Source organism: Esox lucius, chromosome 8 (assembly GCF_011004845.1).
Source record: "Esox lucius isolate fEsoLuc1 chromosome 8, fEsoLuc1.pri, whole genome shotgun sequence".
Lineage (NCBI taxonomy): Eukaryota > Metazoa > Chordata > Actinopteri > Esociformes > Esocidae > Esox > Esox lucius.
Window position 1 is genome coordinate 28235560 of NC_047576.1, and position 25103 is coordinate 28260662.

A 25103-nucleotide genomic window follows, 5' to 3' on the forward strand; every position below is an offset into this window, starting at 1 on the left:
GGAGTCTTCCCTTTGTAGTATATAAGAGACTTGCTGGCAGATTTACTTAGTTGGAGTAAACGAGGACTAGAGAGGAGAGGCTCCAGCCCTTTTTAGGAGGCTGTCCCTGCTTCAAATTGACTGTGAACTGAACAAACACAAACCATCCGTCCACAATAAACTTTCTGCCCAACAACTACACTTCATGTTACTCGCTTTGGTCTAATGAAGAAGATGACCTCTCCTGATGGACCAGCAGCTAGGGATTTGCATTATAAATAGTGCTCAATGCAAAGAATAAGGAGTAAACGTTCAATAGAAATACAGTAAACAAGCTAACAAATATGCCGATTTCAAAGAATGATTTAAATACACATGCAAGAAGAGTTTTAAATAGGAACAAAAAGAATAATGAAAAATATTTTCTAATCAAACCTATATATTCTCTGGTTGAATAATTCATTATTCAAAATGAATTAGGAAATGGATAATCATTATTTGTCTAAGTTTTTTTTTTTTAATATTTTGACCATTGTTACACCAGTATATGGTTATTATATCTGATATTTGATCGGGGGGAAACCCTCATAACCCAAATGCACAGCACAGATTAACAGAGGTAATTATAAGTACAGGTAATATAAAGGTCAGATAAATAGTATTTGAAGCCTGCTAGCATTTATAATGGAAAGAAATCTATTAACTAGACTTGAAAACACAGCACTCACATACAGTAGGTAGGGCTGCACAACTAATCAAAGTACAATTGAAATTGCGATATTGACATGTACAATATCTATATCACCAACTTAAGTTATTTTCAGCTCCAAAAAAGGTGAATGATATGTGCTTCACACGAGGCAACGGGCATCGTTAAATCATACGTCCATAATAGTTTTTCTTGCGGGTGCTGTAGGTTCAATGTGAGTTTGAGTTAACACTGCAACTGCAAATGTTGCCTAACCAGCTATGGCAATGGCACAAACATAGCAAACGCTGCAAACGCCATCACATTAAATTAGCAGTTACACAAATAGTTTGACACAGGCTGCACCTTCAAATGGAAGCAAAATCAAATGGCTACTCAATAAATTGCATATCACTTTTCCTGGCATCACTGATAGATACACCTGGTGACACATTAACACTGATTAATACAACTGGTGACACATTAACACTGATGGATACACCAGGTGACACATTAACACTGATGGATACACCAGGTGACACATTAACACTGATTAATACAACTGGTGACACATTAACACTGATGGATACACCAGGTGACACATTAACACTGATGGATACACCTGGTGACACATTAACACTGATGGATACACCAGGTGACACATTAACACTGATTAATACAACTGGTGACACATTAACACTGATGGATACACCAGGTGACACATTAACACTGATGGATACACCAGGTGACACATTAACACTGATGGATACACCAGGTGACACATTAACACTGATTAATACAACTGGTGACACATTAACACTGATGGATACACCAGGTGACACATTAACACTGATGGATACACCTGGTGACACATTAACAATGATGGATACACCAGGTGACACATTAACACTGATACACAGCAAAATATCCAGTGTAGTTTAGAGTTGTTTTTATGGTGTTAATTTTTCTGAGTTAAAAAGTGTTGATTCTGGTGTTGATTTGAGTGGCATCAACACTTCCAGAGTGAATCAGTGGTCGGAGTCAGCGTAATTACAGCGAGTTGACATAATTGACACTGGTGATGAGTTGATCTGATTTCCGGTTCTTGCACATCGTTTCCTTTTTGATTAATGGCGGATGATCACGAGGAGAGGAGAGTTCAAACCGGTATAATTTTTAATAACCACTTAAGTTATTACCAATTTTCATGTTAAATGTTTCTCACAATTCAGAATAATGTTAGTAGTACGTTTATCAACATTGCCTGAGTGCCAACTTTATTTCCTCTCATGTACGACGACAGACCATCGATAGGATCTCGCGGCCGTTTTGCTAGTTCGCTGGCAAACTGAGGTAAGAGTCACAAAAGTTAATTTTAGTTAGCAGTTTTGAATAAGTTTTCTTATATCTTAGAATCTGTAAAAGATAACAGGATATAGTCTGTGATTTAGCTTAACGTTAACTTAAGTGTTTAATGAGGCAAATAACAGCATCCACCCAATTTGATATCACTGCCGTAACCATAGTAACCTGTCGTAACCCTTCTTGAGGGCGGAATTTTTGAATCATAACGAATGTGGAGTTTGACGTTTACGATCAAGCTTTAGATCACTGTATTTGTGTATTAAGCCCTGCGTTTGGATCTTTTTCTTGCAAATAATGGATTCTAAAGGTTTGGATTACATCAAGCTAATAATATGTATGTATTTTGTGAATCTATGTTGTGTTGTGACGTTAGTGTATTACCATCAGACATGGGGGACTCGAGTCACATGACTTGATGACTTGACAATTTTCAGGACTTGTGACTTGCTTGATTAAAGTATGAAAATGACTTGACTTTGACTTGAGAACAAATTACTTGAGACTTGACTTGAAGTGGAAGACTCGACAATGACTTGAACTTATAATAAACAAACAGCAATAAAATTAATATATCTGTTGTGACATCAGCACCACTAATCAGCGTATGTGCCTTTAACGCTGCACAATTCAAACCGCGCCAAACATGGCAGACAGTAACGTTAATCGAGCTCCACAAAAAGTATCGTTTGGATACAAGGACTTTGAACTGGACCGTGTGAATAAAAACAGGTTTGCCAGATGCAAAATATGCAACAACGTCAAATTTCATTCGTAATTTTAAGAACCAGAAGGGAAGGTAAGAAAGTCATCTTTTTATATTCAGTTTCACTAAGATCTATAACGATTAAGTTACTAATGTAATGAATTAATCTTTTGTTTGTCATAATTTGGCCGTGGTTGCATATGTTTTTTTTTTTCTTGTTAGAAATGTGACCATTATCATTACTGAATACGTCTGGTAAATAGATGTAAGGGAATTTGACTATAACAGTGGCATAGCCTGAATTTTTATGTTGATGGGCATCTTAAAATGAGCGGGCATGTATATTATTACACGTAGGCTATAATGTCTGTATTAAATGTGCGCATTTTCAAGTGTTTGTGAACTCCGCATGGAAACTAAAAAGCATTGTGCTTACACCATAACAGTTAACTTTACTGCATGAAAGGCTAAAATGGAGGCGCCGATGTGATTACTAGCACCTAAATATTTCGAAGAGTTTTTTTTTTTTACTCATACAGACAAGAATAATTACAGCGTAATTACATATTAGGCAGTTTTTCAGTCACACTAATTAGTTTACAAGGTTATTATTATTAGCCCTTATTACATGGATTGGCTGAATTCCAGTGCAGAATGCGTGTTATTTCTTGATAACAGACCGTTGCCATGAAAAACAGCGCGTTGCTATGGCCGCAGCAGGATTCTAACCAGAGACGGAACGGACTATTTTCTTTAGAGGAAGCAATACAATCGTTTTTAAATCAATAAATTCCTTTTGAAATCAATATTTTGTGTAAAATTATTGATTTATTTGGTAGGTAGCCATGTAATAAGCTGGATAAGGTATAGCGAGGCGGTTGTTATAGCGAATACAACCCGTTTAGGCTGATTCAAGATCCATCCGCTTCGTCCCCCCAAAACATTGTACCGCGGAGGAGAAAAATATTTGATTTTGAAATCGAGCTTCGCAGCGAGCGCACGTCAGAATCAGAGGACAGTGTGTGTGTGTGTTCATCTCTTTAGTACTGTGACTTGACTTGACTTGAAACTTATAAGGACTCGACTTGACTTGCTTAGGGTGAACCCTTGACTTGCTTGATTTATCTGAACTGTGACTTGAGACTTGACTCGAGACTTGATGGTTAAGACTTGAGACTTGCTTGGACTTGACCATGTGTGACTTGTCCCCATCTCTGATTACCATAAATAAATTATTGTGATTATACTTGTCTTTCTGTTGTTTTTCTTTATATATTTTTTTTCTTGACCAACAGCTTTCATCATGCTGGTTAAAGTTCAGTATCAAGGTGTAAAGAAATTTGTGAAATATCTCAGCGATTCTACGTTCCAAGATTTTCTCAATGAAGGTAAGAAGCTTAGAAATGTAGTCATACAGAAATATGCTTATAGTATAAGCCGACTCAAGTACACAGGGCTTGTTTATGTTAACAGTTTACAATATGGTCTAATTTGTTGAAACATTAATGCAACTAATTTTAGTATTAGTTATTAAAAATATAACCTTTGTTTAAGTTCAAAGTGCATTTATGTTAACAGATAGGCCTACAACTTTTGATTTTTATAATGTATTAGAAAATGTTTACTTTTTTATGAACATAAACAAGTGTAATTAACAAAATTATTGTTTATTCTTAGTGCATGGTGACTAACAAAACTTTATTTATATTTGTTTATGCTGTTGTTAAAATTACTTTTCAGTTAAGGGCAAATTTGGCTTAGCCAGAACTGCAGCTCTTCAAGTCTTTGATGACACCGACACCAATGTGGAAGAGGACATCTTCCATGAATTGATCGAAGGCAGTCCACATTTATGCCTAACTGTAAGATGTCCGGAAGAAAATATTTCTGCCGGTTTGTCTGAGGGTAAGTCTGTAATAACCCTTGAGACATACTTTCGAGGACTCCAGTGTAAATATCCTGGGGACAAAATGCATGTGGGTCAGAAACGCATTTACCTTTAACAGACACTAATACAACAAGGGATTCATCACGAGTCGGCAGTAACATGAGAGGTGCTAATCATGCAAACATTGTCGAAAATAGTCCAGGCTACAACATTAGCAGGATACAATTAAGTGTTCACTTATGAGTTTTTAGCAGTTTATTGAATATTGTCACTGATTTGTTTGGGTTAATATATAAAACGGGGAACATGAGTTTGAGATCCAGTGATGAATAAGTGGACAAAAGGTTCTGGTATAGTTATATATAGTGCAGTTAGATATAGCAGAATGAGAACTTACAAGGGTGTATCTTTATCTTTACAATTTTTATTTTTAAGGGTTAGTTCACCCAAAAATTTAAATGTCATTAATTACTCACCCTCATGTTATTCCAAACCCGTAAGACCTTTGTTTATCTTCAGAACACAAATTAAGAGATTTTTGATGAAATCAGAGATAATGTGCAGCAACGTAATTACCACTTTCAAGGCACAGAAAGGTAGTAAAGACATTAAAATAGTCAGTGTGACTCCAGTGGTTCAACTTTAATGTTATAAAGTGACTAGAATACTTTCAGTGGGCAACTACTTTATTCAACAATATCTCTCCCATGGCTTTCCATTACGCCATCTAATTAGTAAAGGGCAGCACAGCACTGGGCCTTGAAAGTTGCAATTATGTAGCTGCCTATGGATGTTTCAGAAAGCTCTGATTCCATCAGAAATATCTTAAATGGATAGTTCGGCCAAAACATTTACTCATCCTCATGCCGTTTGAGATACATATGTCAATCATTTTTCAGATGAACACATCTTCAGTTATTTAAAAAAAAAATCTTGGATCTTTCAGTGGTTATAAGAAGTTATAAGGGGCCACCTCCAAGTCCCAAAAATTTAAATGCTTCCTTCCCAAAAGTATTCCATCCGGCTCCAGGGGGATAAATGAAGGCCTTCCAAGGGTAATCTGTGCGGTTTTGTCGTAAAAATACAAATAGACATATTTAAAACTTTATAAAGGGAAATAACTGGCTTCCGGTAGTTGTTGACGGACGTTCACAGGAGATGGGTCCTGGAGTAGGACGTAGCGTAGGAAGCGTTGTGACGTGAAACGAACAAAATAAAACTCTGTTCAATACCTGCACCTGTTTTGTATGTTTTAAAGATAAGAACCATTGTTATTGCCATATTGTTTGTACATTAATATATGTTCAATAAAAAAATAAAAACTCTGTTTGTTCCACGTCACAACGCTTCCTACGCTACGTCCTACGTCATACTCCAGGATCCAGCTTCCGTGAACAGTTACCGGAAGCCAGTTATTTTGCTTTATAAAGTTTTAAATATGTATATTTTTACAACAAAACCGCACGGATTACCCTCGGAAGGCCTTCGTTTATCCCCCTGGAGCCGGATGGATTACCTTTGTGAAGGATGCAAGCAAATTTTTGGGACTTAAAGGAGGTGGATCCCATAACTTCTCATTATAATCACTGAAAGATCTAAGACATTTTCAAAAATAATTGAAATTGTGTTCGTCTGAAAAATTATTGCATCTCAAACGGTGAGGGTGAGTAAATCATGGGTTTAATATAATTTTTGGCCAAACTATCTGCCTTTCCGAAGATAAATGGATGTTTAAAGTAATGTGGGTGAGTAATTATGACATTTAAAAATTTTTGTTAAACTAACCCTTTAATTTTTATTTGTGATGGAAAATGACACTCTTTCACTCTCTTCAACTGACCATGAAGAGCCCGAGAGCGCAGTGGAAAATCAAACAGCAATGGTCAGCAACAGTTTTAACATAGACGCTGAAAAGGCAAAACGGGTATGTATGCATGTTTTTCCTTATGGTTAACTTTTCCCTATATTTTCACCATTTTATTAGTCTTCATGTGTTCAACTGTATTGTGGTCAATGTTTAATCAGACTGTCCAAGATGCACTGGAAAAAAAATCTGGTGGTGAGGAAGTGCTTGAAGAATACCAGACAACAAAAACTTTAAAGCACAGCACCAGACGTCAGCTTGTTAATATTGTTGTCAGTCACATGACAGAAATTCATGGGTAAGACTTTAAAGCACAAATGCAATAAAACACACAGCTGTCAATTGATGTAGAAAACAAGACTGTTGACCATGACTATCTCTATATATATATATATATATATATATATATATATATATATATATATATAATATTTTTTTTTAAATTGCAGGAGGATCCCCACCCGCAAACAGCGGGAAACTTATGCTTTGGGCATTATTTCTCTCTTTCCTAGCCTGAAAGACCCATTTTCAGCAAAGGGCTATGTAAGAATCGTTTGTATTGATGTACTTGAATTACAATTTAGTTTGACATGTTATATGCTCCTTTTTTTGTGGCATGTTATAGAAGTGTCCATCCATCCATCCATCCATCTTCTTCCGCTTATCCGGGGCCGGGTCGCGGGGGCAGCAGTCTAAGCAGGGATGCCCAGACTTCCCTCTCCCCAGACACTTCCTCTAGCTCTTCCGGGGGGACACCGAGGCGTTCCCAGGCCAGCCGGGAGACATAGTCCCTCCAGCGTGTCCTAGGTCTTCCCCGGGGTCTCCTCCCGGTGGGACGGGACCGGAACACCTTCCCAGGAAGGCGTTCCGGAGGCATCCGAAAAAGATGCCCAAGCCACCTCAGCTGACCCCTCTCGATGTGGAGGAGCAGCGGCTCTACTCTGAGCTCCTCCCGGGTGACCGAGCTTCTCACCCTATCTCTAAGGGATCGCCCAGCCACCCTGCGGAGAAAACTCATTTCGGCCGCCTGTATCCGGGATCTTGTCCTTTCGGTCATGACCCAAAGCTCATGACCATAGGTGAGAGTAGGAACGTAGATTGACTGGTAAATCGAGAGCTTCGCCTTGCGGCTCAGCTCTTTCTTCACCACGACAGACCGATACATCGACTGCATTACTGCAGAAGCTGCACCGATCCGTCTGTCAATCTCCCGTTCCATCCTTCCCTCACTCGTGAACAAGACCCCTAGATACTTAAACTCCTCCACTTGAGGCAGGCACTCTCCACCAACCTGAAGTGGGCAAGCCACCCTTTTCCGACTGAGGACCATGGCCTCGGATTTGGAGGTACTGATTTTCATCCCCACCGCTTCACACTCGGCTGCAAACAGTCCCAGTGCATGCTGAAGGTCCTGGTTAGAAGGGGCCAACACGACAACATCATCTGCAAAGAGCAGAGACGAAATCGTGTGGTCCCCAAACCTGACACCCTCCGGCCCCTGGCTGCGCCTAGAAATTCTGTCCATAAAAATTACAAACAGAACCGGTGACAAAGGGCAGCCCTGCCGGAGTCCAACATGCACTGGGAACAAGTCTGTCTTGTGTCTATTATTATAAATTGTATATAACATAATGACATAATTTGTTCAGATTAGTGTTCTCGTCTTTTTTGACAGGAGCATTTCTACGATCCGGAAAAGGGAACGGGGTTCATCTCCTGGCGCCTTAAAACTTTGTCGAGGAAAAATCCAAAACGTGTTCGCTTAGAGATGTCTGAAAGTGGAGGACCAAGTCGACGAAGGAGGATAGATGATGTGCAACAACTTGAAGGAGATGCATGCAGAGAGGCAATTTCTTTCCTTGTCCACACAGCTGATGAAACTGAAGTAATGCAGAAGATGAAGGAAACTTTTAAGCATAGACAAGAACTGGTCCATAATCCTGACCGATCAGCTGACGTCCTTGATGTTTTCCCAAGATATTTGGATGTAAAAGGATTGGTAAATAACTTTTATTCCACTTTTCAAAGATTGTTTTAAGTGTATTTTAGAAATGCCTGGTTTTGTTTAATCTTTAACATAATTGCTACTTTGAGTTATTTGTTCATATATTTATCACTCTTGCTCGTACATGCCTTTCAGACATAGTGATAGACTAAGAAATCATGAATGTGTATTTACTTGAATTCTTTCAAAGTCTATCAAAACATGCACACTATCTATTTTAGTGGTAAAGGATAAAACAAAAGTCCCAAGTAACCTCTCAGAAATCTTGTTAATATGCTTTGTCATTAGATAAATCAGGACTTTGCTCTGCTGTTCAATGCTGAAACATCCAACAAGTTTCTTAAGAGGTGGGAGACTGCATTCAAGCAAAAGATCATCAATGAAGCCAAGTCTCTTACTTCAACAGCAGAAATTCGGTGTCTTCTCAATGCTGCTGGTGGACAAGGATCTGAAAATGGTTGGCATGATTTGTGAGGATGTTATAATTTAATATTTGCTTTGGTTTCTTGCTATTGTGAGCACTAAGGCTTTTTTTTATTACCCCAATCTACTCATTCAGATTGGGACAGTGACATGTCATCTGTCCTGCTGCTGTTGCATCTTCTGCCTCCTCCACCAGGGAGGAAGAAGACTAAGATCAGTCCAACAGAGGCAATTGACAGACTTGTGCATTTTCATAAGGTAAAACTCACAATGCTGTTTCAAAGATTTGGGTTATAAACCCTAAAATGCAGTGGTTTTCATTAATTGTCTTTGGGGACTGAAGCCTCTGCACATTTTGTCTCTCTGTCCTGACACGCATAAGAATAGGTTAGCTCACCCAAAAATGTCACCCTCAGGTTGTTCCAAACCTGTATACATTTTTCTACTGCTGAACACAAAGATATTTTGAAGAAAGTTTGAAGAAACTAGCCACTTTGGGCAGCCATTGACTGTCATAATACTGTTCTTTTCCTATTGTGGAAGTCAATGGCTGCCCAAAGTGGCCTGTTTACAAACTTTCTTCAAAATATCTTCCTTTGTGTTCAGCAGTACAAAGAAATGTAAACCGGTTTGGAACAAGCTGAGTGTGTGTAAATGACATTTTCATTTTTGAGTGAACTAACCCTTCAGTCTAGTGTATGTAGCTCTTACCTAATGAGGTGAAGATCTGAAACAGGTTAGTATAATAATTGAGACATGCAACATGTGCAGAGTTGTTGGTCAGGACCAGGATTGAAAATTGCTTGCATAATGTGACAGTCTAAATGTACCTTTTAAAATCTCTAACTGATTGCATTCATTCACTTGCATTATATTGACCTACAGCTCTCGAATTTCCATTTACAACTCTTTGTTCTAATGAAGTAAGTCAGTCACATAGCTTGGTTTGGCTGATACAAAAATGTTGTTGGTGGTGGGGGGTGTTCTTTTAATGTTTATCCTTTCATTGTAATACACAAAGTAACTGGTTTTGTCAGGCACATATTGGGTTAAGGTGTGTCAGATATTTTATTTTATTGATTTTAATTCTATTTTAGTTCATTTAAATGTGAGGAAGTTAACAGTAGCATGTTTAATGCATTTATTATTTCACATTGTAATTAGTTTTTTTCCCCTGTTTGTTTAATCTAATTTTTTTCAGTCCTGCACCAGTATTGAAGGCCATCTCAGTGGGAGGGAGGGCCACCAGCCATTTCTACTGGGATCAGGAAGGATCAAGGGCAGGATCGATCACTTTTACGTTGTTGTGGACAAGCGTCTTATCCCTTGCTCTGGAACCAGCTCCTTAAGTGCCTTTGATGAACTTTTCAAAGTTCACTATGTCTTCAACTTGTCCTACGAGGAAGCCCTGGTCAACTTCTTTACCTTCCTGCAGACCACAGTTTACAACATAGACGTTGGTCTTTCAAGTGAGTCTCCCAGAGTAAGGGAACTGCGTGCAAAGCTTTTAAATTAGTTTAAATGTTGAAGTGTTTCATCTGTAAAATTTTGCATGGAAACAGCCACTCTTTGATAGCTCATTTAAGAGTCACACACAGTTTCTATCCTTCGTTAAAGTTTAAGTTGTTGTGTGCGCAAGATGGCTGTAGTCGGCAGTTTTGCTCCTATTCTGGGTTTCGAAAGCATTTGATCCGTTTTCATGCTGTTGATGGCAATCCCGCTTTTGATTTGTCTTCAGGTGAACAGTCGCCTCAAAATGTTTATAATAATCAGCCAAGTTCTTTGTTTGTTGGAGAAAGTGATCCCCAAGTTGCTCTCATTGAGAATGTTACCTTTTCCAGGAGAGAGACTGAGAATGAAATTCCTGTTTTCAATCAGATTCGAAAAATACTCTTCATTGACAGCACTGTGTATTTTATTGTCGACAAACTTTTCACAGAAAGATTTTCAGAACATTATCATGCATTTAAAGTAGAGAGATACTGTGAGTTGGGTGACCTTGTAAAAGCCAAGAGCTTGAAGTTCTACAGGCCTTTTGATCTGCAGTGTGTATATGGGTAAGATGATGGGGAGTATATTGTACCTTCCTTTGTGTTGGTGTAATTGTTTAATCTGTTGTTGAAAATAAAATGTCAAACTGATACAGCGTTTTGACTTATTTAATTGAATGCACATTGCACATGTTTTTTTTAGTCAAAATACCAATTACACTTAAGCAGGGTTTGTATGAACACTAAGTGTGGAAATAAATCTCTTGGTGTTGAGATATTGACACACCTAGTGTCATTTCAACACTAACTTGGTTTAAATGAGGGGGGTGAAACACTAATGGTGTTAACGGTGAACACTTATAGTGTTGTTTTTACACTAAGCAAGTGTAAAAAAAAGTAACTCTATTTAAAGTGTTATTTTAACTCTATTTAGTGTGGACCTATATAAACTCCGAAAAAGTGTTAATTTCAACACTGTGAGTTTTGATTTAACACTTTGAAATTTGCTGTGTAGATACACCTGGTGACACATTAACACTGATTAATACAACTGGTGACACATTAACACTGATGGATACACCAGGTGACACATTAACACTGATGGATACACCAGGTGACACATTAACACTGATTAATACAACTGGTGACACATTAACACTGATGGATACACCAGGTGACACATTAACACTGATGGATACACCTGGTGACACATTAACAATGATGGATACACCAGGTGACACATTAACACTGATAGATACACCAGGTGACACATTAACACTGATTAATACAACTGGTGACACATTAACACTGATGGATACACCAGGTGACACATTAACACAGATGGATACACCTGGTGACACATTAACACTGATAGATACACCTGGAGATACATTAACACTGATAGATACAACTGGTGACACATTAACAATGATGGATACACCAGGTGACACATTAACACTGATAGATACACCAGGTGACACATTGACACTGATGAATACAACTGGTGACACATTAACACTGATGAATACACCAGGTGACACATTAACACTGATGGATACACCAGGTGACACATTAACACTGATGGATACACCTGGTGACACATTAACACTGATGAATACACCAGGTGACACATTATCACTGATGGATACACCTGGTGACACATTAACACTGATAGATACACCTGGTGACACATTAACACAGATGGATACACCTGGTGACACATTAACACTGATAGATACACCTGGAGATACATTAACACTGATAGATACCCATGGAGATACATTAACACTGATAGATACCCATGGAGATACATTATCAATCAATCAATCAATCAATCACATTTTAATTGTAAAGCGCCTTACAACAGCCAAAAGGTGCACAAGGCGCTTTAAAACATATAAAAATATAAGATAAATAAAGAAACATGTATATATACATATATATACACATACCACCGCATACACATATACACACACATACACACACATACACATACAATATATAAAATGAGCAGTAGAGTACGAGTATGTGTTAAAAGCCTGTCATTAACACTGATAGATACATTAACACTGATAGATACACCTGGAGATACATTAACACTGATAGATACCCATGGAGATATATTAACACTGATAGATACACCTGGAGATACATTAACACTGATAGATACACATAGAGATACACTGGGACCAATGTAAAGGATAACGTCAGACCAGGGACCCTCCACAAAATTGTTGTAACATAAAATGAACCTATCAGTGCCTCAGTTGGGTGGCAATTAGGGACGTGCATGACAAATACATTCACTATCGATAATTCCTCAGCGTTTGTCGTCAAATAGTCGACCCCACCCTCTCGTGCCAAAAAGAGTTACTCAATTTAAAAAATGAATGTAAATTGTAATATGTTATGCAATATATTCAACATTTTAGTTTAATAACATTATAGTAAAAACATTTAGGCTAGATATACTTTTACATGAGACTTCAAATTCAGATAAGCCATAACAGCAGCAAATAACCCAATACACAGGCCTGTCAAGTCGTTAGTATTTTATAACAAGTGATTTATTTCAAATAATTGTTACAAGCTTTTCCATTAATTAGAATAGCAAATTAACTATAAACGTCGTCAAAAAACGTGCATTGTCTCCCATGAATTAGCACAGTGATATGTATGAATTGCCTTACATTAGCTAACGTCGTTGTGTCAATGTTTTTTGGCCATAACAATAAAATACAAAATGTATTAGACCATTTAGACAGCTATTTTTTATATACAGTCCCTTAAAACCATACTTTCCAAACAAACACTACAGTTAATATATAAACTAACAGAGTCACGTTACAGTCTTCATTAAATCAAACAAACCTACCGATGCATTCCAGTATCAGTGAATAAAAAATATCCTTGGAAGGAAGCTTAATAGGAATAAATTATATAAAATGAATGAACAAAACTTAAAACAAAATCTGTGTAGCGCATCCATAGATGCAAAATCTTAACAAACATAAAGAATCATTAGGCAATGTCCATTTTATTAAGCTAATTTATTCTTGTTTAGAAAAATCGCCATGTCCCTGTGCTCCAGGACTAGACAAGTAGGCTTACGTTGTTTGTTGACTATCAGGCCCACAGCTGAGAAAAGCCTTTCAGCCGGTACAGATGTTTCAGGGATGCACAAGTATGCTTTCGCTAGCCGTGAAAATGTCCTGTACCTTTTGTGCTGTTTGCCAGATTTGTTTAGTCTATAAGAAATAACCCGTCATTACTGCTGCCAAGTCAATTGGTAGTATAGATTTTTTTTGGAACTTTAGAAAATTAGATAAACTTGATAAATGCCATCCTTGTCTAAATGTCGACAAATTGACTACTTGTTCTCACCCCTAGTGGCAATGGTGGTGTGGAATATACAGCCTAACCTTTACAATGTGTGGGATCTTTTGTGACCACAAAGATCTGTTTAACACAGTTTAACTAATTCCCCATAACTCGACTGGGGCTTTGGAATGTATTTTTGCACTAGGGCCAAGAGGGCTTCCTACTGGTACTCCAACGCCATAACTGGTGGAGATGAATTTCCCTGGCCAACAACCACGAGTGAGCACCGAAGCACCCAACCTTCCACATGGAGTCAGTACAGAGAATCACAATAAAAGGCAGCCCTGTCCGAAATCCACGTCTGCTTCACGTCTGGGCTGAAACAATTTTGCACTGCTGGACCTCAGGATTAAAGCTGTCAGTATGTCACAACCAGGATTAGAACACCAGGTAACACAACGCTGATGAACTGCAAGCCAGTGGATTAGAACATTGTGCCATTTTGGGGCTTCTCTCTGTAATACATCTGTAATTTCTTCCCTGAAAGCTGATGAATCTGTAACAGATTATACATATATACTTTTTTGTCCAATCTGTGGTTATGGCCTTGTTGTTTCATGTGAGTGCCGTAGACTCATTCTCTACCTTTAATTAAGTAGCAGTCCAGACCAAAGCTGTGAAGGTGAACAGCAAGACAGTAGACTTACGAAACACAACTGCTGACTGCATTTTTATGGGGGCTGAGTCACAGGCTTACTCATTCTCTTCCATGCCTTACCTAAGAGGGGGCATTATGTCATGCCAGGCTTTTCACCATAATTGGCGTGAGTGGGTTGAGTCACTGAATAGATTTTTGACCAGTTCTGCATCCCTTCGGACTTGTGCAGTTTGAGGGAACTCTATAGTTTCAGGGCATTTAGTTATTGGTTTGTTGATATCCCTGATCTGGCAAAGTGGGTTGGGTTGTAGATGGACGGCTATCAAACTGAAAGTTTCTGGTTCTAATCCCAGGAAAGCTAAAACATTTTACAAAATCAGTTGTCCATGCATTCTAGGATTTATGGCCACTGGTTGTAAAAACTGCACTGCGAGGATAATGAGGTCCATGAAAATGTGTGTGCTGTGTCATTATGTGCCCAATGTCATTAAAACCCCTTCAAAAACTTGGAACTTCATGGCTAACTGAGGTAGGATATAACCTTCATACAGAGTATGCCCATATAAACAACATATAACATATCTAGCCCAAAATAGGAGGTTTAAAAAGAAAGTTCGTGTTTAGCAAAAGTCCTACACCACATCCTTAAGCAATTAGAGTATTTAACCCTAATTGCTAGTTGCTCAGAATAAGAATGTCTGGTAAATGACCAAAATGCTAATGTAAAATGGACAGATATTACATGCTTGCTTGAGCCTACCCAAGTGTTACCCAATTCTTACCTCCCTCCATCCCAGTCCACAGAATATATTGTTTATGTGCCAGTTCTGTGTACATTTTCACCCACCCACCCACCCATGCACCCTAGTCCTGGCCATCCCTGTCCAAAGTCCACTGGGTCATGTTGCTGATGTAGATTCTGCCTAACAACTGCTTTTGCTGACCATGACTAAAGTGTGGTCAAGTTACTATTTTCATCTTCTCACAACACTTGCCTATGAAAAGCATTCTGGAGCATCTTCCTTTATAACAACTGCAGTTATTTTTTAACGTTTGGTTATGAAAAGCCAAGGGACATTCAATTTAATGCTGAGCAGTAGGTATTTTTGACCCTATGGTCATCTGAATGTTTGAAGACTAGGCCTTGAACGGCAGTGTACTGAAATCCCCACCCAGGACAACCAGAAGAGCTCTTTGTTTTTTGTATAAGAACTCAAGATTTTCATGACTTGATTTAGACTCGACCATCTGCGAATTGGACGTTCTCAAATATTGGTGCCTCGCACTCAGACTTGCTTACATGACTCGTAATCAAGTAGCACTCGGACGGAATATGTTATGAAGAAAAATGCATATTAAAGGAACTAGTTACTTTCAAAGAGGGTTCATTATTGGATCTTTTCCAGGATGACAATGCCCCCATCCACAGGGGACAAGGGGTCACAGAACGGTTTGATGAGTAGAAAAAGTAGAAAACCTGTGAGAGACTTGAGCCCTACATTTTAGACAGCACTCTCCACGCCATCATCAAAACACCAACTGAAGGAACATCTTTTGGAAGAATGTTGTTCCATCCCTCCAGAGACTATGAACCGATGCCAAGACGCACTGAAGCTGTTCTGTCGGCTCGTGGCCCAACAACCTACTGAGAAACATCATGTTGGTTTTTCCTTTAATCTTTTCACCCATCTGTATGTGTCACAGAAAGAAAAAGAAAAGGCATGGCAAACCATTTAGTAAATACATTCCACTTGCCATTCCACAATATTTTACTGGTTTAATAACATTATTTGGAGTGATTTTGACTTCAGTGCTGACCTCGACCAGGATAATCGCACCAGGACTCAGATCTCAGCTATAGAGACCAGTAACTTGACCACTGGTGGCACAGACTTGGATAAGACTAGACTCTGACAAGGCCATAAACCTTCCGCTTGTTTATTAAGGATAGGCCTTTACTGAGCATTACTGAGAATTACTAAGCATAGGCCTTTAAGTGCCACAGCTATAGATTGAGGACATGTCCATTCCCATCATGGAGTCAATAAGACCTCAGGCAGCACCCTTGAGTGCATCCACCGTTTTAATGTATTCAACGGCATGCAAACACCATGCAACTTCAATGGTTGATCCCCCTGACGAGCCAGTTTGACAGGACTCAAGCCTTGTGACCAGGAAGGAACAGTAAATTAAGCTGTAATTCCCATCTAGTTGAATCAAATTAAAATGGTGGAAGCCCCTGATGGTGACCCCTGTGGATCACTGGAGTCCTTTAACACACTATGATCATGGCTTTAGCTGATATTACAGAAAAAAGAATTAAACCAACTCTGGCACTTCCTTTTGCGGAGACGAGTTGGATCAATCTGATGAGATCCATCTGTGACAAAGCACCTGCTAAACCTGTGTAGACTCCAACACGCGGTGCTACCGGAGGGAAAGATCGGTTTTGAAAATGAAAAACTGAGTCAACTTTGAAACTAAACAGCCATTTTGAAAACATTGACTCTACGTCCAGTATCCCAGTGGAAGCCCTGACCTAGTATCCATCCATGCTGCCTCAACAACGTTATATAAAGCCTGCATCTTCCAGTTCCTGGGAATGGGTGGATGCCTGAGGGACCGTGTCTGCGTGATGTGCTCTTTATGAATGCCAAATCTTCAAACTGCCTGCGAATGCACCAGCAACCAACCAATCACTTAAATGGCTTCACCCATGTATTTTTCTAACCATGACACGGCATATGAATCATAACATCCATACAACCCCTCTATGGTTTAATGTGGTGTGGACATATCATTTCTATATTGGAGTGAAAATGACTCACAGGCCTTTTTAGTATGAGGATCGGGAGACATTGAGCATTTCAAAGTAGGCAGCAGATGGTGTGTGGAGTGGTACTTGCTCTCTCCTCTTCATCCTTCTCCCTCCATCCTTGCGTCGGCATCTTCTCGTGCGTGTGTGTGTGTGTGTGTGTGTGTGTGTGTTTGTACACGTGTTCATGTGATGGTGGGGCTGAGTTCTTGGAAAGTGCATTATGGTTGTTCATGAATCATGTTTGTTGGGGGGGGGGGGGGGGGGGGGGTAAATGTTTAAGCCCCCTCCAGCTACAAAAGTATCATTTACAAATACACTGGTTCTTCTTAGATTAGCTCATTCACCGTTGTCTCCTCTTCCCATTGTTTAGGATTGCGTCCCTCCCCTTTACAGAACAGTAGGGTAGAGGCTGAGATAGCGTAGTCCACAACACAAAGCTGAACACCCTCTAGAAACCCATGATCAGACCTTGCAGCACAACCTCGACTTCCTGGGTAGATATCAGTTCTGATTTGATTTGAATCTGTACCTGAAGACATGGGGGGATTGGAGGAAACCAGAGAGAAAAGGCAGTCTGGAAAACCAACAAGATGTCCGGGATATACTGTACCTAAACAGCTGACCATCGAGGCTAGGAGAGAGATGCGGACCGGTATAAGAAAGAGTATAAAGACAGCAGAGGAACAAAGAGAGCTGCCCTCAGCCTAAAACAGCTGCACCAATCACATCACTCGCAGCTGCCTTGAGAGCCATTCTACTGGTCAGTACTGTGTCCTTGTCCGAAATCAAAATAACGGAGGAGCGGAATCAGGATCATGTTCCCTCCTCAGCTCCCTGGGGGAAAGGGCCTACAACTGTTCTTAAAAACAATGAGTAGAAGCAGGACACATGGAGGAAAAGGCACGATGCCAAAGCAGAGCCTCAATACGCTGAGGAGACACAGATGTGAAAACACACAGGAGTGTTTTAAAATGGATGACTTCCGCCAGCAAACAACACAGTTTTGAAAAATCAGGCCATTCCTTGACTGCTAATATCTCTAAGTTTTGGAGAATTCTGTGACTTTCTCCCCTCTTTACCTCTCTTTCCCGTCCTTCCTTCAACCTCCCTAATCATCCACTCACAATCAGCTCTGACTCCCCTCGTCCACCCCCCTCCCATAGGGATTACAGGCTGGTCAGTAAACGGGTTCTGGTTGAATATAACCAGAGGGGCTATTAAAACTGACCAGACAGTTTCTTAACAGCTTCAAATTCTTTATTAACTATTATCAGCATTCCAAACGCTACACAAGAAAGAGGGAAGGGGCGAGAGAGAGGAAGGGAGGGATGGAGAGACCGAGAGAAGCACAGCCTTTAACTATGCAACCACTTGAAGAAACACACAGCACTCCTCTCTCAAACCATGATACAACCACACACCCAGCCCTTTGGTAATCATAGGCTGCTACTTTGATCCCCAGTCATCAAAAACACATCCCAGGGAAAATGTCATAAATTTTCAAAAACCAGATGAATAAGCTACAAAACAGCTAAAGATGATCCATTACATAGCAAAACAAGGGCCTGGACTAATTCTTGTTGTCTACACTCATTGTAGTACCATACTGATATATGGGTTCTAATGGTAAGGCAGTCAAACAAAGCTTGAGACATTTATGTTACTCTTCCCAAATTAAAGGGTACACTTCATTATTTAAAAACTCAAAGACTTGATGTACTGTAGCAAGGTTTAAGAGATAGACAACCTGAAATGCAATACAGTTTTTGACTCCTGGCAGAGGCAAGCAGAGTTTTGCATAAAATGTTGTGGTACTTGGTGGAGATTATTATGTCGTTAACATTAACAAGGCCCCAGGACCAGTGAGGGCAAAACAGCCCAATAACAACAAAGCTCCATTCCCATATTTTTCAGTTAAAAACTGTTATGAGGTTGTTGGCTGCATACACATCCTTGTTGAAATGCCAAACCCACTGCTTTTCTGTACGGCCGAAGATCTCTACTTTCATTTCACAGGACCATGGCACACAGTTCAAATACAAGTGCCAACACCATTTAACAAATTCCAGACTTTTTCAAACCTTTTTCCTGAAAAGCTCAGCAAAACCCCAACATCCTCCAACCACCAGATATACAATGCCCCATTCCCCTACTGATGGAGTGAGGACATGCAACCCCTGGCAAGTTACAAGAATGTGCCTTGTACATGATTTTGAATAAAATCAATAATATGAGAGAAAATGTTACCTGACTGATCAGAAACACAGTGTAGACATTGTTAATGTTGTAAATGATTGAAGCTGATGATTTTCCAATGGAATATCTATATAGGCATACAGAGGCCCATTATCAGCAACCATCCCTCCTGTGTTCCAATGGCACATAGTGTTTGCCAATCCAAGTTCATCATTTAACAGGCAAACTGATTGCTAGCAAACTGAAAATTGTTGTGCTGATTAAATAACCAATAAAACTCTTCTTTAGACTAGTTCAGTATCTTCAGCATCAGCTCATAATGGCCAGAAACAAAGTATTTTCTTCTGAAACTTGTCAGACGATTCTTGTTCTGGGAAATGAATGCCATTCCAGTGTATTACTCCAGCGAAACTGACTCTAAACAGAATAGAATGGGAGGCCCCGGTGCACAACTCAGCAAGAGGACAAATACATTAGAGTGTCTAGTTTGAGGAACAGACGCCTCACAGATCCTCAACTGGCAGCTTCATTAAATAGTTCCCGCAGAACACCAGTCTCAACATCAACAGTGAAGAGGCGACTCCGGGATGCTGCAAAGAAAAATACATATCTCTGACTGGCCAATAAAAAAAAAAGATTATGATGGGCAAAAGAACACAGATACTGGACAGATGAAGAACTTTGCCCAAAAGGCCAGCATACCTGGAGTTGAACCATCCAGGACCAATAATACCCAGCTCACACCTGACCACACTGATTTATCCACCTTTGCACTCAACGGCTGAACAGTGCATACTCTTGTCTCATACTCTTTTCTTGTCCATGTTGTGTCCGGCATCTCCGGCTTGGTGCACAATTATGCCCCAGGTTTGTGAGTGAACGACCAAAATGGACCTTTGAATTAAGACTGTAACCTTAGTTCCCTGGGGGAGGGAACAGTGTACAAGACTTTAAAAGCCCCACACTCTGTGAAGATGGGCTGACTAAGTGTGATCAGGTGTTAGCTGGGTCTTAGAATGTGTGTCCTACGACAATAAAGATGCCACTTGCAACTCAAAAGACAAGAAATGGCTAGTGTTTCTGATTTTTACAAATTTGCCATGCTGGTGAGTGACAAGAATCAAAACAAAACAAAGCCATTAACTGACAAGTAGGCTGAAATTAATGTGCATGTCATGTTATGGGAAAATACACTGAACTTTCGCAGAAATATCCAGACATCAGATTTGCCACTCCAAGGCCAAATATTTCACTGAAATTATGACATAAATCATCACTGTCTTATAGGTTGAAAAAGCGGATTTCCACTGGTATGGGCTTTACAGAACCAAGTGAGTTTGGGCATCACTGACATGACTTCCAAAGGTCGAGTCACACCACTCAGCTATGCTCTGTAAAGGATTTAGACGGCATGGGGCTTCAGCCTAGAAAATGCCCCTTCCTTCTCTGGCCTGGTCTCACTGACGTCAGGGTAACAAAACCGTCTTGCATACTTACACATTCAAAGACAAAAGAAATCCATGTTACATGTTACCCTAACCCTAAGCTTAACTTTCATTTGAAATGTTTCCCCCATTTTCCCACAATCTTTGCCTCAGCACAACTCTCACAGGGTTTGGAAGAGTAAAAGATCCAGATATGTCCTTCAAAGCATAGGTCAAGATGCCACTTTACTTGTTATCACAGTACCAGCTCAACCAAGATGCTTACCTGCTACAATGAGTTGCTACAGCACCACGCCACAAGGTAACCGTGTTCACCATCCTACCTGTCTACCATGGAGATAATTTATACTGCTTTCTGCTGACCCCAAAATAAGATTGAATTTCTGTTTAATGATGATAATGTAATTTCAGTGTAAGAGATAAATGACAAAAAACAACCACCACAAATTCCACCAGCATCATCTCATCTCTCATTTTAACAGATACCCATTATCTGTCTGTGAACTGCCGAACCACGTCTGTGTAATGCTGGTAGCCCGGTCAAGTCAAAATAACCTGGAACTTCCACAAAACAGTGGATGTGGGTAATACCCCCTACCTCTCCCTCTGGACACTGAGGGCTCAGCTGCTATCTCGGCAGACTCATGGTAATTCCTAGACCATCATCTCACCATCATCACTTTCAGTAGTGAGTGTATATGTTTTACTTTTTGGTACTGCCTGCCAAAGTTTGGCCCCAAACAATCATCTTCAACACGCCCCAAGGTATATTCAAGGGCTTGTAATTGTATTTGTATATTCATCCTAACCTGTGTCTTTCCACAACTTTCTCCCTTAATTCATTTAAAGGCCCTTTGTGGTTCATGGTTGTGCATTAGCTTTACAATTCATTACCCAACAGAGGAATATAAATTAGTTCCATTTGACACAAATGAAGGTCAACTAACTGGGTGAGTGATTTTGATGGTTGCACCCAAACTAATTAGGGATTGCTATTACATGTGAAAACATATCCAATTATGATATTTAATTTTGTATTTTAATATTTCATGTCACAATAACAATAAAAACAAATACCCTTAAAATGGTTGCGTATGGTGTTTGGATGTAGAGAATAAAAAAACAATAAAAAAAGATGATTTACTGACAGTAAGGGTCAAGCCTTGACACACCTGCAACTAATTTATTAATCAGAACCCTGCCCATTGCCGGCCTTGCACTGTCATTCATGGTTGTGACAATGGCACAAATATAACTAAAAGACCCTCAAACCTAGTGCTGGCGCGTTCCCACTGCACATCCCCCAATGACAATGAATGGTATTCTGCCAGGCAGCCCGGTGCTGCTGGGAAATAAGGAGAGTACCCAGATAGAGATGTCGGTGTCCCAGGGAGACTAGTAGAGTGCTCTGACCTCACTTGGAACCTCATCAATAGAGCTGTCATGATGAAAAGCTCCTGACCTCGAATGTCAGCATATCATACAGAGAGCCACACAAATGCACACAAGACTCCAGGCCAAAACCCATCACAAACACCCCATCTGACTATCACCCTCCTCTCGCATTCATTCCTTTAGCAGACTACACCGAATACACGGAGCCAGCAGACGGCCATTCAGCTCTGAGTGTGCACAGTGCGCCCTGAAAGGGGGCAGTTTTCGGCGCGTTGTATTTTTGCCGTTTCGCCCTGTCCACTGTCTCTCGGTGTTGACGCCGAGAATCAATGGCTTCCCTATTCGGTGAGAGGGCCAATGTCTGCTAATGAAATCCTACCCGGCCATGACTCATCAATCACAGACCAGAGGAGAACCGGCGGGATGTTCAGTTGTGAGTTCACCAGGTTATCCCCAAAAGGTGCACAACAAACAAAATTTGGTGTAATTACATAAAAAGCCTCCTGACTCATGATCCTAAAGGTCTTTCCGATTGACAGCTCAACCCCAGGCACACAACAGACACCCAGGGCTCGCCTGCTCGTGGGGCGTGATTAGGTTCAATTTACAAAGTAGGAGTGCTGCTATATCTGTCCTGACATCTTAGCAAGCATTTCAGACAAGGCTAAATCAGTATCCCTAGAGTATAGCTACGATCCACAGACTCAACTGCATTACAGCAGTTCATTTATATCTAATGGGTTGTAAAGTGAACTTCATTGACTTGAATGAAATCCTAATCATGTGTACAGACGTTTTCATCAGACAGGCTGATGTCAGGAATTTAGTAGACCGGCCATCACGTCGGACCCCATTTTACAGCCTTTTATGAAAATGAGGACCTCCCAGCAAAAACACATCAAAGTTTTTGTTGAAACAGTCGGTAAGATTGTATTTGATTGTATTGGTTTTCATTGCAAAATGTACACATTGGAAGTGTTAGCTAGAATGCTAACGGAAAAGGCTGTAGCAAAAACTAGTCATTTCACTAGTCGTTCTGATTTTACATTGCCAAGGTTCAAACTTATATTCCTTCCCAACTGTACAGATGATAATACTAGTTCTTGCTGGATGCACATACAAGGAATAGTCACCACCGTGATACGACCTAGGGAATGTGAGGTTGCACACAAGACAGATCCAGGAGACACAGGTAATCATAGAATGTCAGTAGCCCAGACAAAGCTCAAAGGACAGCTGGGGCATGTTACTATTGGTGACAGTAACAGCTGGGGCATGTTACTATAGGTGGTTTTGCTAACTCAGCTTTCCCAATATGGAATAGAGTCCTGATCACCTTTACAGTACAAGGAACAGGAGCCCCCTGCTGCTATTAAGACATATGGAAGACATAGCTATTGTCAATTGTAGTTCATTAGCTTTAAAAGAAACCAGGAACTAATCAAAGTACTGAAATAAATGTTAGAAAATATATTTTCCACAAGAACAATGCCGTGATTTGCAATGACCTTACATTAAGCAGGATATTCTGATCAAGCTTACTTAAACAGGACATTCTGTTCAAGCTTACATTAAACAGGACATTCTGATCAAGCTTACATTAAGCAGGACATTCTGATCAAGCTTACATTAAGCAGGACATTCTGATCAAGCTTACATTAAGCAGGATATTCTGATCAAGCTTACATTGAGCAGGATATTCTGATCAAGCTTACATTGAGCAGGACATTCTGATCAAGCTTACATTGAGCAGGACATTCTGATCAAGCTTACATTAAGCAGGATATTCTGATCAAGTTTACATTGAAGAGGACATTCTGATCAAGCTTATATTTTAATTAAAGTATTATGAAATGCACTCATAAGTAAGCATTGCTTTAGGAGCTGCAGGTTGCCTACCAGTTAGAGTATCTGACCAGTAACTGAAAGGTTGCTGGATCAAACCCCATGCTGGCAAGGTAAAAACTGTAATTCAGTCCATGAGCAAGGCAGTGAGCCATAATTGATCTCAGGTATTTTTACAGAGAATGTTTCCTCAGTTATACTTACCTGGTAAAAAAAGGGGGTAAAAGCAACACGTAGATGTTTCCTTTTTTGCCGGGGCTGAATCAGAAAGATCACACTTCACTGGACAGTTAAAAAGGAGAGAAGATCTAAGGTCCAGACTAGGGACTGATCAGCCATCATGGAAGAGAGTGAGGACCAGAGAGCTGGGAAACAATGCTGTTCATGGTACTACTCAGTTCTCACTGACATTACTGGCTAGCAATACTGAGATTCAGGTTTTTTTTCTGGAACTAAGTTAGTCCTAGGGGCTTAGTTCGTGGCTGAAATACAACTTCTAAAATGCATGTACTTAATGTAAGAACGTCCGCTAAATGACTAAAATGAAAATGTAAACTTAACAACGGGGAAAGGTATGGAGAATGGAACTAATCCCAATGCTAGTTTATGCTAGCACAACACTGTTGTGACACCCTATCTGTTCTTCAGTGTTGTCTCTCAGTGTGACATAAAGAAACTGCGGCCCAGACAGTGATCGTTGATGAACAACCGCTTCTCCCTGAGACGCTCATGTTCCGATATGTACCCGTGTACATATACACAAGCGTTCGCATACACACGAGCTGACACAAACATGGATGCACATTCACACACAGTACATGGGACAGCAGTTAGCATAGCGATCAGATCATCTGACCAGTAACCACAAGGTTGCTAGATTAAATCCCAGAACCGGCTGTTATTCTGCTTTCTCCAGAATCGCTTATCCCTTGACTTTGACCCCAGAGTGGGATATGCACACAGCCAGTTCACTTCACTCATAATACACCTTGTACATGTGAAATACTCTAGGACAAATAT

The 25103-nt window shown here is 40.0% G+C and overlaps 2 protein-coding genes across 15 annotated transcripts in view; one reads left to right on the top strand and one right to left on the bottom strand.

Moving 5' to 3' along the window:
- sgip1a (SH3GL interacting endocytic adaptor 1a) overlaps nucleotides 1–25103 on the bottom strand; it is a 98391-nt gene that overhangs the window by 42127 nt on the left and 31161 nt on the right. The gene's annotated exons all lie outside the window — the stretch shown is intronic.
- Nucleotides 1594–10852, top strand: LOC117594792. 2 transcript variants are annotated; one of them, XM_034293688.1, is made up of 11 exons: nucleotides 1594–1834; nucleotides 1971–2020; nucleotides 4031–4123; nucleotides 4476–4640; nucleotides 6471–6547; nucleotides 6649–6785; nucleotides 6937–7030; nucleotides 8163–8486; nucleotides 8781–8949; nucleotides 9052–9173; nucleotides 10117–10852. In XM_034293688.1, exons 3-11 carry the CDS (start codon nucleotides 4039–4041, stop codon nucleotides 10429–10431), a joined length of 1488 nt encoding a protein of 495 aa, XP_034149579.1. In that variant the 5' UTR covers nucleotides 1594–1834; nucleotides 1971–2020; nucleotides 4031–4038; the 3' UTR covers nucleotides 10432–10852. The 2 variants fall into 2 exon arrangements, with proteins under 2 accessions (XP_034149579.1, XP_034149578.1); XM_034293687.1 differs by lacking the exons at nucleotides 1594–1834; nucleotides 1971–2020 and adding an exon at nucleotides 2772–2828.